This window comes from Phalacrocorax carbo, chromosome 3 (genome assembly GCF_963921805.1).
Source record: "Phalacrocorax carbo chromosome 3, bPhaCar2.1, whole genome shotgun sequence".
Classification (NCBI taxonomy): domain Eukaryota; kingdom Metazoa; phylum Chordata; class Aves; order Suliformes; family Phalacrocoracidae; genus Phalacrocorax; species Phalacrocorax carbo.
The window spans coordinates 3,910,499-3,923,697 of NC_087515.1; the positions used below are offsets into that span (position 1 = coordinate 3,910,499).

At 37.0% G+C, this 13,199-nt stretch overlaps 1 protein-coding gene across 2 annotated transcripts in view; it reads left to right on the forward strand.

Moving 5' to 3' along the window:
- Nucleotides 1-13,199, forward strand: part of TTC13 (tetratricopeptide repeat domain 13) — a 40,135-nt gene that overhangs the window by 24,447 nt on the left and 2,489 nt on the right. The window contains exons 16-22 of one of the 2 annotated variants that reach the window (XM_064445659.1): nucleotides 3,609-3,692; nucleotides 4,738-4,822; nucleotides 7,156-7,265; nucleotides 8,655-8,790; nucleotides 9,496-9,575; nucleotides 10,718-10,796; nucleotides 12,747-12,826. In XM_064445659.1, the coding sequence (XP_064301729.1) occupies nucleotides 3,609-3,692; nucleotides 4,738-4,822; nucleotides 7,156-7,265; nucleotides 8,655-8,790; nucleotides 9,496-9,575; nucleotides 10,718-10,796; nucleotides 12,747-12,826 (654 nt within the window). The remainder of the gene's footprint in view (nucleotides 1-3,608; nucleotides 3,693-4,737; nucleotides 4,823-7,155; nucleotides 7,266-8,654; nucleotides 8,791-9,495; nucleotides 9,576-10,717; nucleotides 10,797-12,746; nucleotides 12,827-13,199) is intronic. The other variant, XM_064445660.1, reaches the window with a different exon arrangement.

The window sequence follows — 13,199 nt, forward strand, 5'->3', positions numbered from 1 at the left end:
CAACATCACTGTCAATCACAGGAGCAGAGTGTTTGTGTAAGTAAATATGTAGCCAGGTCTCATCTCATTTCCCTCCTCCCTGCCCTCCATGGGAAGTATTGAATTTTTGATCTGTCATTCTGCTTTTATATATCTCTCTCTCTTTTTTGATAAGCTGTGTGGAAGAAGGAGGAGAAGGGAAGCAAAGCCTTCTCACGAATTATTTCAGGCAGAGGAGAACAGTGATATTCTAATGTTCACATACAGAGGCTAATGAGAATTTGTCTGTGCTTTTCCTTCCACTCTACGGAAAGGGCCCTAGCAGCCTCTGCTTTACTTTAGGGACTGGTTGCAATGTAGCGTTAAACTCCAATGCAGATCAGTAGCTGCCCTGCAGGATATGCTGCTTCTTGAACAGTCTTATGCTCAGGCTTCTGTCTTCCTTCAAGCCAAGTGTTACATTTAGGCTCCAAGCTCTCCCCCATCTTTGCTGCTGCTTCATTTCTCTCTTCTCACATGTACGATGCAGCAGAAACCACAACCATCTGTACTCGGAGTCAGGGATGCATTCTATACTTCATCTGTTGCTTCTTTTAAGCCTGCTTTTATTTTAAACGGCAGAGTAAAAGCTTAATTTCTAGATGATCTGTGGTGGCAGAAGGGCATTCATGTAACAGCACTTGATTACCATGCTGAAAATAACATTGAATATTTAATCTGGGGAAATGTGTCGCTGTACAGGATCTCTGTGTCCGCAAGTCTGTTTTTCACTGGCCAAAGTACTTTACTACTTTTCTCTCATGCGAGAATGCTAGCAAAACTCCTGATTTACTGTTTCAGCTGTTTTGGTGACTTCATAGAAATCTGAAATAATCTCCATGAACATTCAGAATGGTAGGCCCACAGAGCACCTAATTCTAACCTTTTGATTTTGGCTCAGCCTTGACTTTTGGGGATCTCATCAGCATTTTGGTTGTGCCTTTTTGATAGCCAAGTAGTGGTTCTCTGAAAATTATTGATTTGGCACTTTTTTGGAAGGAGCAATAGATTTGAAGCAGCCTAAATACCAGTGCCTTAGGAGTTGATCATACTTTAGTACTGGGTGGTGACTGCACCCTTTTTGAGTCTGGAAACCTGTACTTGTTTTATTGTTCTGCATCCCAAGTAATAGCTGCTTTCATTGGTCAGCTTTCTGTAGTGATTTGTTCCTGCTTTTGGATTCCCTCCCAGTGATTTCAGAAGAGGTGAGGGATAAAAGAAATTAATATATTAAGTGGTAATAGGTTTCTTTTTTTATTATTTTACTTTCGAAGTATGTTCTAGTCCGTTATGATTTCTAAATAACAGTTTACTCTTACTGGATTATACAGATCTGTATAATCTTCTTGCATTACTCCAACTGCAAAATGGCTGCTGATTGAAGATATTAATAGGCTACAGAACACCTTTTTGTTGATAATTGAGGTCACTTTATAGTCTTGTAACTGTTTTTCAGGAAGGTGTACATTGCTTGATATTTGGCTTATGATTTGAAAGTTATTATCATAAATGTATGACTAAGGCTGAATTCTTCCTACAGTATGGCTACCTGAAAACCAGGTGTAACAGTAGATTATTTAGGCTGACAAATGGCAGCCTTTGTGGTTATTGAACATACAAGGACATAAGCTGTTCAGTCAAATAAGTGTAACAATAGCAGTTGGGTGTTCTTTTAGTATTCATAACAGATGTAGTCATGCTGAGCTCAAGCTGTCTCTAGGTTTTCTTTGGTCTAAATTGTACACCAGTAACTTCTGTGTGGGAAAAAAAAAAAAAAGTATTTGGGTTAGATATCTGTTAACATAACCTTTTTCTTTACTCAGAATCCTTTGCATTTAAAGTCCATTTTTGTTAAGCGATTCCTGTCAAGTGAGCCTTGGCAAGGAGACATTAGCATTCAGTGGCTGCAGAATTAAAGATTTCTTTTCCAGAGTGGCAAAATGTTCGGAGAGTGTCAGAAAACAAGAAGGTTTTTTGTTTGTTTTGAGTCGATTTGGGGACCTTCTGTTAAAGGTGTATAAGAAACGTCTTGCACTTTACAGTGTTTGACAGGCTTCCAGATCTTACCATTCTCAAGATGCAAGTATATCAGCTGTCACTACTTCTTCCTGGGTCTGTAGATAAGCATGACTTTGGCTTATCTCCTTTCTGGCTTAAATGATCAAAGCTACCAAGTTTCTTTTGAAGTAGAGAAAATGTGTTTGAAAGCTTAAGTTATTTTCATAGGCAAAACAAGGGTTTGGGATCAGCTAAACTTTAATGATATACTCAATATTCTCATTAAAAGATCAAAACACTCTCTGGAACACTGCTATTTTTGAATTCCTGGTGGTAGTGTTTATTAAACAAGGAGAAAGAGTGGGCATAAACACAAATCACTTCTGACCACCCACCAAAAGACTTTTTTTGGTACTACTGCTTCTAGATAGCCTTTCAGAAGAATAGGTCTGGTTTGGATGTATTTCCCAAGATGCCACTAAACGAAAATCCAGTTCACTATACTGACACGCTTCTGCCTGTTGTACAGATATTTTTTTAAATACAGATGGAAAATGATGGGACGTACAACAAGGGCAAATTATGTATATAGTTTTGTCTTCATACTTCCGCTTTCCCTGCCTCCCTTTCCTGTGTGCAGATATGTATATGTGTTCTAATTCTGTTCAGTTTGTAAAGACTGATTCTGCCATTATTCTGAGACTAGGCCTATGGAAGTGTGAGACTCTAGAGTGAGATGTTAGACAGGGACTTAAGCTGCCATGAATCACTTAGAGTGGGAAAGAAGGCTAGGTGTACACACCTTCCTGTGATTGACAGTGGTTTTGCTTCCTCAGAGAGCGATAACGTTTGCTTTATAAAATCTTGTTTTGTAGACTGGGAGAAGAAGAAGGACTGCTACAAATGCAATAATGGTATGTAATTTTTCTCTCAGAGTGGTTATAATCCTAGCAGGTTTCTACTAAGTTTTTTATATATTTTTTTTTCCCTTAGTAATCCAAGGGAAAAAACCAACACCTTTTTGATGTTTTTGTTTAATAATTACTACTTGTAACTGTTAGGAGTCAAAGCAAAATTAGTTCAACATAGAGGGAGGTAGGTGAATAAAGAAAAACGTGTGTGGACTGTCAGAGCAGATCAGCACATATATTGGCAAGTATGTAAACTGGAGAGTTGGTTCTCAAAGTAAATCATTGTGCAGATTGAGAATTCTCTCCTAGTTCTGCGATATCTGTGAGTGTAAATGACTGTGTAAGGAAGATTATATACCTGTACAAATTGATAATTATCATATAGATAAGATTTACTGGACATGGGCACACTGAAAATGGGGAAATATGCATGAAATGTAGTTTATCATGTGATACCACCACTAATGATGCATGAGCTTTGCAAGTTCATTATGGAGCCTATGTTCAAAATGGGGGATGGGTCATTCACCACCTCAGGTAAACCTCTAGCTCGTTTCTTTAATTTACAGAGCATCTGTGGATAAAATTCTGTTAAATATTGATGAGTAATATTTGTGTCTTAGCCCTGGAATGTTGGGTTGGAAAAACAAGACTTGAAAAAAACATTTCTTTTCTTTGTAGGGGACAGGTCATTAACATCCGGTACCTGGAATATTTTGAGAAAATCCTTCATTTTATCAAAGATAGGATCCTTGTTTATCATGGGTAACTTACTGATTATTTCCCCCCACCCCGCTTCACTCCCCTGGTAATATGGATTTGAAATTTAAATAATGTTCATTTCAGAAAGTCTGACGGATATCTTCTTAGTTTTAGTTTTCTTAGTATCTATAATTGTCTTATTTCCTACTGGAAATGCAAAATCCTATTCGTTGCCACAAAAACTTAAACGAATAGGGAAAAAACATTGTGAATTACAGGATACCTAGAAACTAATAATGGTGTTGAATTTGTACCCACAGTTTTGGCATGAGTGGTTCTAAATTCTTTCGAAAAATATGATTTATTAAAGATGTTGGGTTTCATTCTGGTAGAACAGAGTACAGTTTGTCTGAATATTGAGATAAATTTATTAAATAGTAGGAGTGAGAAAAAGAGAAAAGAAGATATGGGAACTAATTTTAACTGAAGCTGGTGTTTGACAAGTAGCTCTGAAGGAGCAGAGAATCTTTATTACTTGTTAGGTAGCAGCATCTGACCTTAACCTAAACCTCTGCTAAACCAGAGCAATTTGTGCATGACTTTTTAATAATTTTGTTCTTAAAATCTGGGTGTACAGTGATTAATAAATATTAGAGCACGAGTTCAATAGGTTTCTTCATGGTCCAGCTGTGCCTGCATCTGTAGTAGTTACATACCTTTGAGGCTACACAGATCCATATATTTTGAGAAGAATATTTCTAACTTTATTCTTCCATCTTTCCTCACCAACAGCCCCCTGCCCACACACACTCATGGAAGCACTGTTTAATTCTTTGGAGTGGCCAACAGCAAATTAATAAGATAAATGTGAAGTTTGAAGTTGAGGTTTGAAGCTTGAAAAAAAATAAGCTGAGCTGATATAGGAGGAAATTACTTTTTGAAGAATAGGAGGGCATATGGCCAAGTAGGAAGGAACTTTCAGAAAAGAAATAATTAAATAAATTCCAATAACTTGCTCCACTATGGCTAATTAGGTTAAAGCTAGATGGATTTCTAGAAATGCTGCATGTGTATAACTGTTGCAATTCCATATTTAATTTTATTCCAGTGCTAATAATCCAAAAGGACTATTAGAGGTTCGAGAAGCTTTGGAAAAGGTACATAAAGTAGAAGATCTTCTTCCCATAATGAAGGTAAATTAAAAACTTCAAAATATGATAAAAATAATGAAGCGTATTCTGGGAGATAAGCAGTTCCTCAGAGTAAAACCATTGTGTATAAGCTTCAAATGAGTAACTCGAAACATTAACTTATGTCAAATCTGCATATGTGGGGTATGACCTTCCCTTTGAAATATGTGGGCATGTGATGTATATTTGAAAGGCTTGGCCTAACTGTGAATTGGTAAAGAAATGACAGGAAAACAAAATGTTGAATATAATTCTTTGAAGCCGGCCTTATCAGCCAGGAGGGTTTGTGGTCAGATCCACCGTAACGAGCTCACAGTATGCCTGTGCAGTATGAAGGAAAAAATTGAAGATGTGTGTCTGAAAGATGAGGAACATGGAAGCTCTTTTTATCTTAGGTTCGTTGGTGCAGGTCGGTAAGTGGTGGGGCTGGCACGGGGAAAAGGAGGAACAGCTGCCCTTAGTGACTGACAGCTAATCCGAAAGGAAATCCTGGTTTACGTACTTGTGCTTTTGGAAGAGTGTCAGAAAAGGAGTGGGGAAACCTGCAGACGCTGTTCTTGCTGGTGGTGGCCTTCATAGAAAGGCTTTTGGGTATATGATGTGCAAAATGACTTATACCCTTAACTGAAGCAATAAACCTAGCTCAAGCCTTAAGTAAAGGGTCTTCCCCCTCTCCCCCACTCCCCCAAACTAATCTAGGATGAGCAGTGTGTAAGTATTTGCATTTGGGGAAATGCTGTTATCAAGTACTTCTTTTTAAAGGATTGGACAGGATTTTTATCTAGAATAAAATAAAATCTGGGAAGAAACAGTCATTCTAAATAAAATAGCAATGGCTTTGTCTCTTTATTGGGTGTGTCCACATTGCAATTTCATATCTAACCAAAGCTGATGGATTGCCATAGAACCGAGCTCCTGAAGATAAATTGCTGCTACTACTGGTAGAGCACCTGGGTTTGGATTTGTTCATGGTAGTAGTCCTCATTCACTTGTGTGCTACAGATGTCTTTACAGGAGCTACATGGCTCAAGCACTAAATTTTTTCTAAGGGTGGTTTTTTTTTTTCAGTATGTAGGACTAATATAAGTCTTCAAAGAATGTACCATAATTTTGAAGGTCCTTTTTATATTACTGTCTTGTTCTTGGCCTTGAAAGATGAAGCCAAGTGGATACTAACTAAACCTAAACAAAAGCTTGTAATGAAGAGGTAGTAGATGTTGGGGTGGATAGACATTAAAGTGTTCCCTGCTGACACCCAAAGGTGCAAACAGGGCCCTGTAGAGCACCTAATGTGGCTACTGTTGAATTGTAGGACAGAAAAAAATGCTATTAGTGAAGTTAAAAATATAGGTTACTCCATGCGGATGATGAAAATATATGAGCACAGTGGACTATACCTAACTTATTTCAAAATAAAAGTCTCAACTGGCAGCAAATATTCCTCCTGATTTTCATAACCTCTACACTTTGCTCTGGTTTGAATCTTCTGTATCCCATTCTGAATTGTATGGAAGTGGAACGCTGTTTCTCATTAGAGTCTTTGAGGTTTGTTTCTTTAAAATAAGTAGAGATTCTCTTTAAACAAAACATTCTGGATCACAAATTCTCTCTTTAAATAAATAATTGCCTGAGTAATGCATTCAGCACTATTGCATAATAGTCATTAATAGTGCCTGTAAAAAATGAGTGCTAATATTGGTGTAGTTTGGTTATTTGGGTAGCTGGGAAATGTTATATGTCAAAAGCTGGGCTTTTGGCTTTACTTAATACGGTTTTGCTTGGTTTATACAACCCTTTGGCTACAGTATTACACTTAGATAATGTAGCTTTCTAAAATTCTAAAGCTTTGATCTTTTTCCTTCTGGTGAGGATAAACATTAATTGAAACTGGATCACAGTTAAGAAGTCGTTGCTGTGAGCCGTATTCTGGAATCTGCACTCAGACTAATGCAGCTACCTCTTAGTGTAAACATAAAACAAGCTCTCAGATTCCTGCTTTTGCATTTACGTTGTTACACCAAAATGTTACTATCAACATGCAACTTGGGGAGAAATCTGAACAACTCAAACTGCTTCGTACAGTTGCTTTTCGTAAACGGTGCTGCTTTGTATTCACCCTATACTTGTAAAGTTAAATGTCAAATGTCTCCTTCATTATTAATTATTTCCATTCAGTAGGAAATAAAGGATAAATGAAATAATGTAGTTGACAGCAACTCTTTGTCCTCTTCCCTCTGTTCGTCCGTTTTCATTTCTGCTCCATGTATTTAAAATGTTTCAAAACAATAGCTAGGTAGTCTGTTCACTCTAATATTGCTTATTTTTCCTTTTGAAAGCAGTTTAACAGTAAAACAAGGGATGGGTTTACTGTGAACACAAAAGTCCCCAGCCTCAAGGATCAAGGGAAAGAATATGATGGATTCACAATTACAATAACAGGAGATAAGTATGTTTGCTTTTTTCAGGGGTTCCAGTACACTAAGTAATGATGGAGTATTAGCAATTAATCTTCTCAAATGCCATTTCTGCTTGCATAAAGTGCGTTTTGTTTTTCACTAGTGGCATTTTTGTAAAGAACTAAAAAATTTGCTCATTTGAGGACTTCCAATTCCTGTTGTGTTCCCTAACAAAGAGGGAATATGGATATAACGTTGGTAGAGTAGGTCCCACTGAGATGCTTCTCTAACATGTAGCGCAAAACTGAAGAGATGCCTTGTTACTCGTCTTAGACTATAAAATGCTTAAAGGGGAAAATCTCAAAAATAACAGTCTCTATCCTCATCAAAATACATTTCTTGTTGTAAAACCTTGTCTGTTACGGCAACTGAAAAGTCCTGAACAGAATGGCAACTTCGTGATTGAAGAATGGAAGAGACTCTTCTGTTTGGATTTTTGGCCCTTTTTATGTTTTGAGATGTTTGCACACCTTCTATCTGCAGATGACAATTTAGAAATACCTGAATATATGAGGGTACAGTCGGGAGGCTTTGGGCCACCCTTTGGCTGAGATAGTACATTTCTCACTTTATGGATGCTGGCTCCTCATCTTCCTGAAGAATGAGCATTAATGTGAATCTCAGAAGCTCTGTCCTACTACTGATTAAAACTTTGGCTTATGGGATTTAAAATTCTATGCACTAAAATTTTTCCTAAAACTTGTGTGCTTCCAATGAGTGGCATGGAGGCCAAACTTCCCCTCTAAAATGTTAACTGATCTCTTGGGTTTTAATTTTACATTCTAAATCCTACGCCCATATACAGCGAAATGGCATTAAATATATGGCCTCACTGTTTTGGGGGAAAAAATTTTGGTGTGAGTAAAACGGTCTAACTTTGTTCTGCACCAACTTTGTTCTGTATCAGTCAGTCTTTTGACTCATAGTTTGTAATTCTGCTTTCATACCAAAATAATTCCATTTTGGGAGTTTAAAAGTTAACAAAACTACACTTTACATTCTATACAAAGATCTCAAGCCCATGAAGATATTTCAAACTGTAGGGGAAAAAAAAAGAAATATGACATTTTCAGTGAAACAGTAATGCTTGTCAGGTATTCTTCAATGGAAAGACTTCAACTGTGATTAGACAGCAATCTTCAAGTATTCTTGCAGACAAACTTGCAATGTCACGAAACGGTTTTAATTCAGTGATTTTGTTTTAAACTAAAAGGGGGAAAGTGCACATAATCTCCTGCTTAAGTCAAAATTATAGGAAAAAGGTTATGATGTGGTATTCAATGGGAGCACATTTGTAATTTACCCTGGGTATTAGATTATCCATCAAGTTCTGTTCAAAAAAATTTCTTACCTCCTTTTTTGTTTCATCCACTTGATAGAGTGGGGAACATACTATTTTCGGTAGAAACTCAGACAACAGAAGAGAGAACACAGCTGTATCATGCAGAAATAGATGCGCTATATAAGGATCTAACAGCTAAAGGAAAAGTTCTAATTCTGTCTGCAGAGCTGGGGGTAAGGCTGTTTTAGTAGAATTTTATCATGGAATTAATAATTTCTATTATGTTTTTATACCTTCTGTTTAACTGTCACTGTTGTAATAATTTTTTGACAGATATCTTAGGCAATAAAATCAACTGCTTGCTAAAACCCATTTATGACAAATATCATAAGAAGTTGCCATAATTTTGTGTGCTACTTTAAAATTTGCTATGCTCTGCAGTACTAGAGAGAGTCCAGATAAGATCTCAGTATCACAGCGTGTTCTCCCCCACCCTCCTGTTCTCTTTATTTTTCTCATGGGTCTGTGTTCCCTGTTTCATCACCTTTGTAAGAACTGCTTGGGATTTGGCTTGTGGTGGCTACATACAAGATGAGAAGGAACACAAATTCCTGAGAAGCACTAGAATAGTGTTGGTGTTGATTTGTAGTGCACCGAGAATCTGACTAGATTTGAGCTTGTGCTTTCCATTTTTCATCCTTTAATATAATGTAGATGAACTGTGTTCACCTAAATTTTAAAGCTATTACGAAACAATTTGCTTAAACATCTGTTATTTAGACTTCAACTTCTTAGCTTGGCACTTTTCACATTTGAAATGGTTCTTTTAAAAAAAATAAATCACAGTACTGTAAGACTTTCCAATATGTGCTCCTTTATATGGTATTACCTGGCTATTAAATTATCTTTAATTCACTTTTTTTTTTTCTCTTGCTTAGGAAGTGGATGCTGTTTGCAACTTGATCCTGTCGTTAGTTTATTACTTCTATAATTTAATGCCACTTTCAAGAGGATCTAGGTTAGTGATTGTCTTTATCATGTCTGTTATCTTGGATGCATGCGGTAAAATGTCCATGTGTTGAGGTATCTTAATGTATTTTTTTAATACAAAAAACACTCTGGGTTGAGCTGTGTGTCCTGCACAGTCTCTCATTTTGTCCTTCTGGGACAACGGGTGCTGACTCAGTACTGTTTCAGAAGCTGGTTTGTAATTGCTGATGGTAACTATTCATAGCTGCGTGTCTATTTGACATGATGCATAGTCTGTATTTATGGGCTTCAGCTCACAGATTGAGAAGTGTCATTTTTAAATTGTAATGCTTGGGTTCCTAGTCCATATTATGTTACACCACTGTAACTTCACTCAAGAAGCTTTACTGCTTTATTTAAGATGAAATATACTTTGAGATAACTTATTTTAATAAAATGCACTAAAATATTATTTTACTATTTTATTGCAACTGTTTAGGGTCACCAAATAAAACCCTAGAATAGTCTATGTCACATATCTCTTCAGCTGAAATTCTAGTTTAATTCAAACCTGGCTACATCTAAAACTATCGTGAACCTGTGTTCCACAAAGCACTTAAGATCTTTTTAAGTTTAATATTAAACACAGTTCAGTAGAAAATAAAAATTAAAAGATCCTGAGACTTGATTTTTATAATCAGACTTTGCCTTTATCTTACAGAATGTAAAAGTTAACAGAAATTCTGTCTGAGTTTCACAATTAAAAAAATAAGTGACCGAGCAGTTTTACAGTGCCTCTAGCTCTGTTGCAGTAGAGTTCATAAACTCTTCTGGGCTACAGCTAAGCTTCTTGGGAACAGGAGTTTGCTTTTTTCCCAGCTCTGTGGAGTCTTACGAACTCGTAAGTCTGAAATTATGATTCTGACTACTGTAGAAACAGTGCTCTTCAGGAGTTAAAGTCCAATACCTCTGGCATGAAGTTATGATCCTATGGAAAGTAACGGTGATTTCACTTCAAGTGTTTCATGCCTGGCTTTACTTCTAAAATAAAGTAACTAGCACAGTAATTTTTACTAGCCTTCTGTGAAACAGTACTATATTCTATTTGGTTTGTAGTCTAAAATAGCATAGTGGAAAGATGTTTACTGTACTTAGTGTGTTGGGTTTGGTTTTTTTTTTTTTCTTTTTTAGTGTGATAGCATATTCAGTGATCATGGGAGCACTAATGGCAAGTGGAAAAGAAGTATCAGGAAAAATCCCTAAAGGAAAGGCAAGTATCAACATACACTGGTTCAGCCTTGATGGAGGAAGTAATACTTGTACATGTGAGGAAGGAGCTGTAAAGTGAACAGAAGTTGCACACTTGTTCACGGGAGGTGGGTTAGCTGCATACCATGGTGCCTTGCAGCTTGAGAAGGTTCTGACAATACTGCTGTTCTCACAGCAGGTGAGATTTAGAGACAGTATATGCAATAATTTTGGTTAGTCAAGTTGTAGCAGTTTGTCCCCCACAGTAATTACATTTCTAGTGTGCTGAGCGGCTCTTTCCAGCTTTCTTTGAGAAGGTTTCCTAGAATACTTGGGCAGAATTAGTAACTCCTGGCACACAGCACAAATTTTCTGTCTTTGCTCTCGATGTATTCCAGAGCATTTAGGGCTCGCTAAGTAAAAATGTTATTTGCAACTTCTCTCAATTTCTCCTTCCTCTCTGTATTCTGCTTATTTTAAAATAAGTCCTAGTTTTTAAGTGACTACACTTGAATATTATAGCACCAGGGTTTCCCTTTCTTTATTCAACTATTGGTCTGTTAGCTGTGTTGCCTCTTCAGAATGAAAGGAGTGAGGGTGCCTCTGTCTCTTTAATGTTTTGTCAAAGGAATCAGTGAAATTCCAGTGAGAATCAAAGTTGTTGAAGATATCCCAAGTGGATAACTGAAGAAAGAGCAACTTTCCCTTTTGTTCTAGAAAGCCCTGAAAACAATGAAGTTTGTCCTTTCAGTACAATGAACTCCTAATAGCTTTTAAGAGCAAACTGCTCTTAGTAGCAAGAAAGCTTCCTTTTAGGCATGCCATTAAGCTGGTATCTTCACCATTCTGTGGGAGTTCAAGCTAAGGTAAAAGACTTAAGTGGGTTTTCCCATGCATCTTCATAGTATTTAATGAGGTAGTGCATTTTGCTGACTGATTTTAGGCAGGCAGGCAGAGTTTCAGGATAACTAAAGAGCCGGATTTCTGACTTAGAGGAAGCTTTGGGGACATTTTTACATTTGGGTTTTTTTCCTGAAACAGTACCTGAATTGTAACAAAACCATTTTTAAAGAACTTTTCTCCAGCGGGAAGAAATTGTTTTCCCCAGTTGAATGAAATTGGGCTATTTTTTGGTGTTTTGCTAGATTCCTTAGGAGGGTATTTCTGGTCACAAGCATATGACAGCGTGCGTTATCAGACTGCTCTGAAGACAAAGTAGTCACGAGTCCTGTTGTTGCCTGGCAGGTCAGTCAGTGGCCATGGCTGGTGCAGCTTCCAGTATTGGTTGCGGTGGGGTGTGCAAACCCACAGAGAGCTTCGGTGCCTGGCACGCATGCTGCCTTCCAGACTGGTGACGAGGGACAAAAGGAGTCTGGGCACAGACTAGTTAGTAAGCTTGCTCCTGTCTGCACCAAGAATATAGGTAGCGTGCTCTCAGAACCCTGCCTTGAATTCAGCCAAAGTTCACTGAACCACAAATGTGTCAGCTTAAATGTTTCAGTACGAGGTAACCCAGGTTTTCGACTGCACATTGTTTTGCTGAAAACTTATTTTCAGCTGTAGCTATGAAGTTGCACAGAGTTCTTGGCTGTATGTAGTCAAATTTGTCTGAAAACCCACTGCATAAAGTAGTAATATGGAATGCCTGGAAAGTCCAATATAAATCTACCAATCATGTGATACAATATTTTGCAGAATACAGTATGTAGAAATGAGAAATATCCCCATCTTATTTGGACATTTTAAAAAGGGCTGAAGACGGTCAGTATTTTTCTGGCACTGACTCATTAGTATAAACAACTTCCTAAGAGATTAAAAAAAAATAAATAACTGCATTTTGTCACAAGAGGACGGGTATGTTTTAGAATTCAATTTATGTGTTAAGGATATTTGAGGATTAACTTTCTAGAATTAGAGAACTTAAAACTTCCCTAATTTCTTAAGATCTTTTTTTATTGTGTTGCATTTTCAGCTGGTTGATTTTGAAGCAATGACAGCACCGGGGTCTGAAGCTTTTAGCAAAATAGCAAGGAGCTGGATGAATCTAAAAAGGTAAATCTTTTTGTTCGGATGGGGGGTGGGGAAATAAAATATGAAAGACTTTATATGTAAAATTTAAACCTATACTAAAAAATGTTCCTTGGAAATTGAGTTTAGTAAATGATTCAGTGTATCTTTTAACTGTTTAGGGATTGATAAGATCTGGATTTACACACAGAGTAGTTTATTTCTAGTCTAACAGGGTAGTTAGTAGTCTAGACATGCAGTTATGTGAGTGTTACCCTCTGAGAAGATTGTTTGGGTTAATATTTTCTTCATTTTGTCCAGTGGTCAAATTTGCCTTTTTATTATTATTTTATTTATCATTAGTAAATCTGGCAATTTTGTGAAAAAGCAGGGGAAACCTTTAACTTGGGTTTTGGTT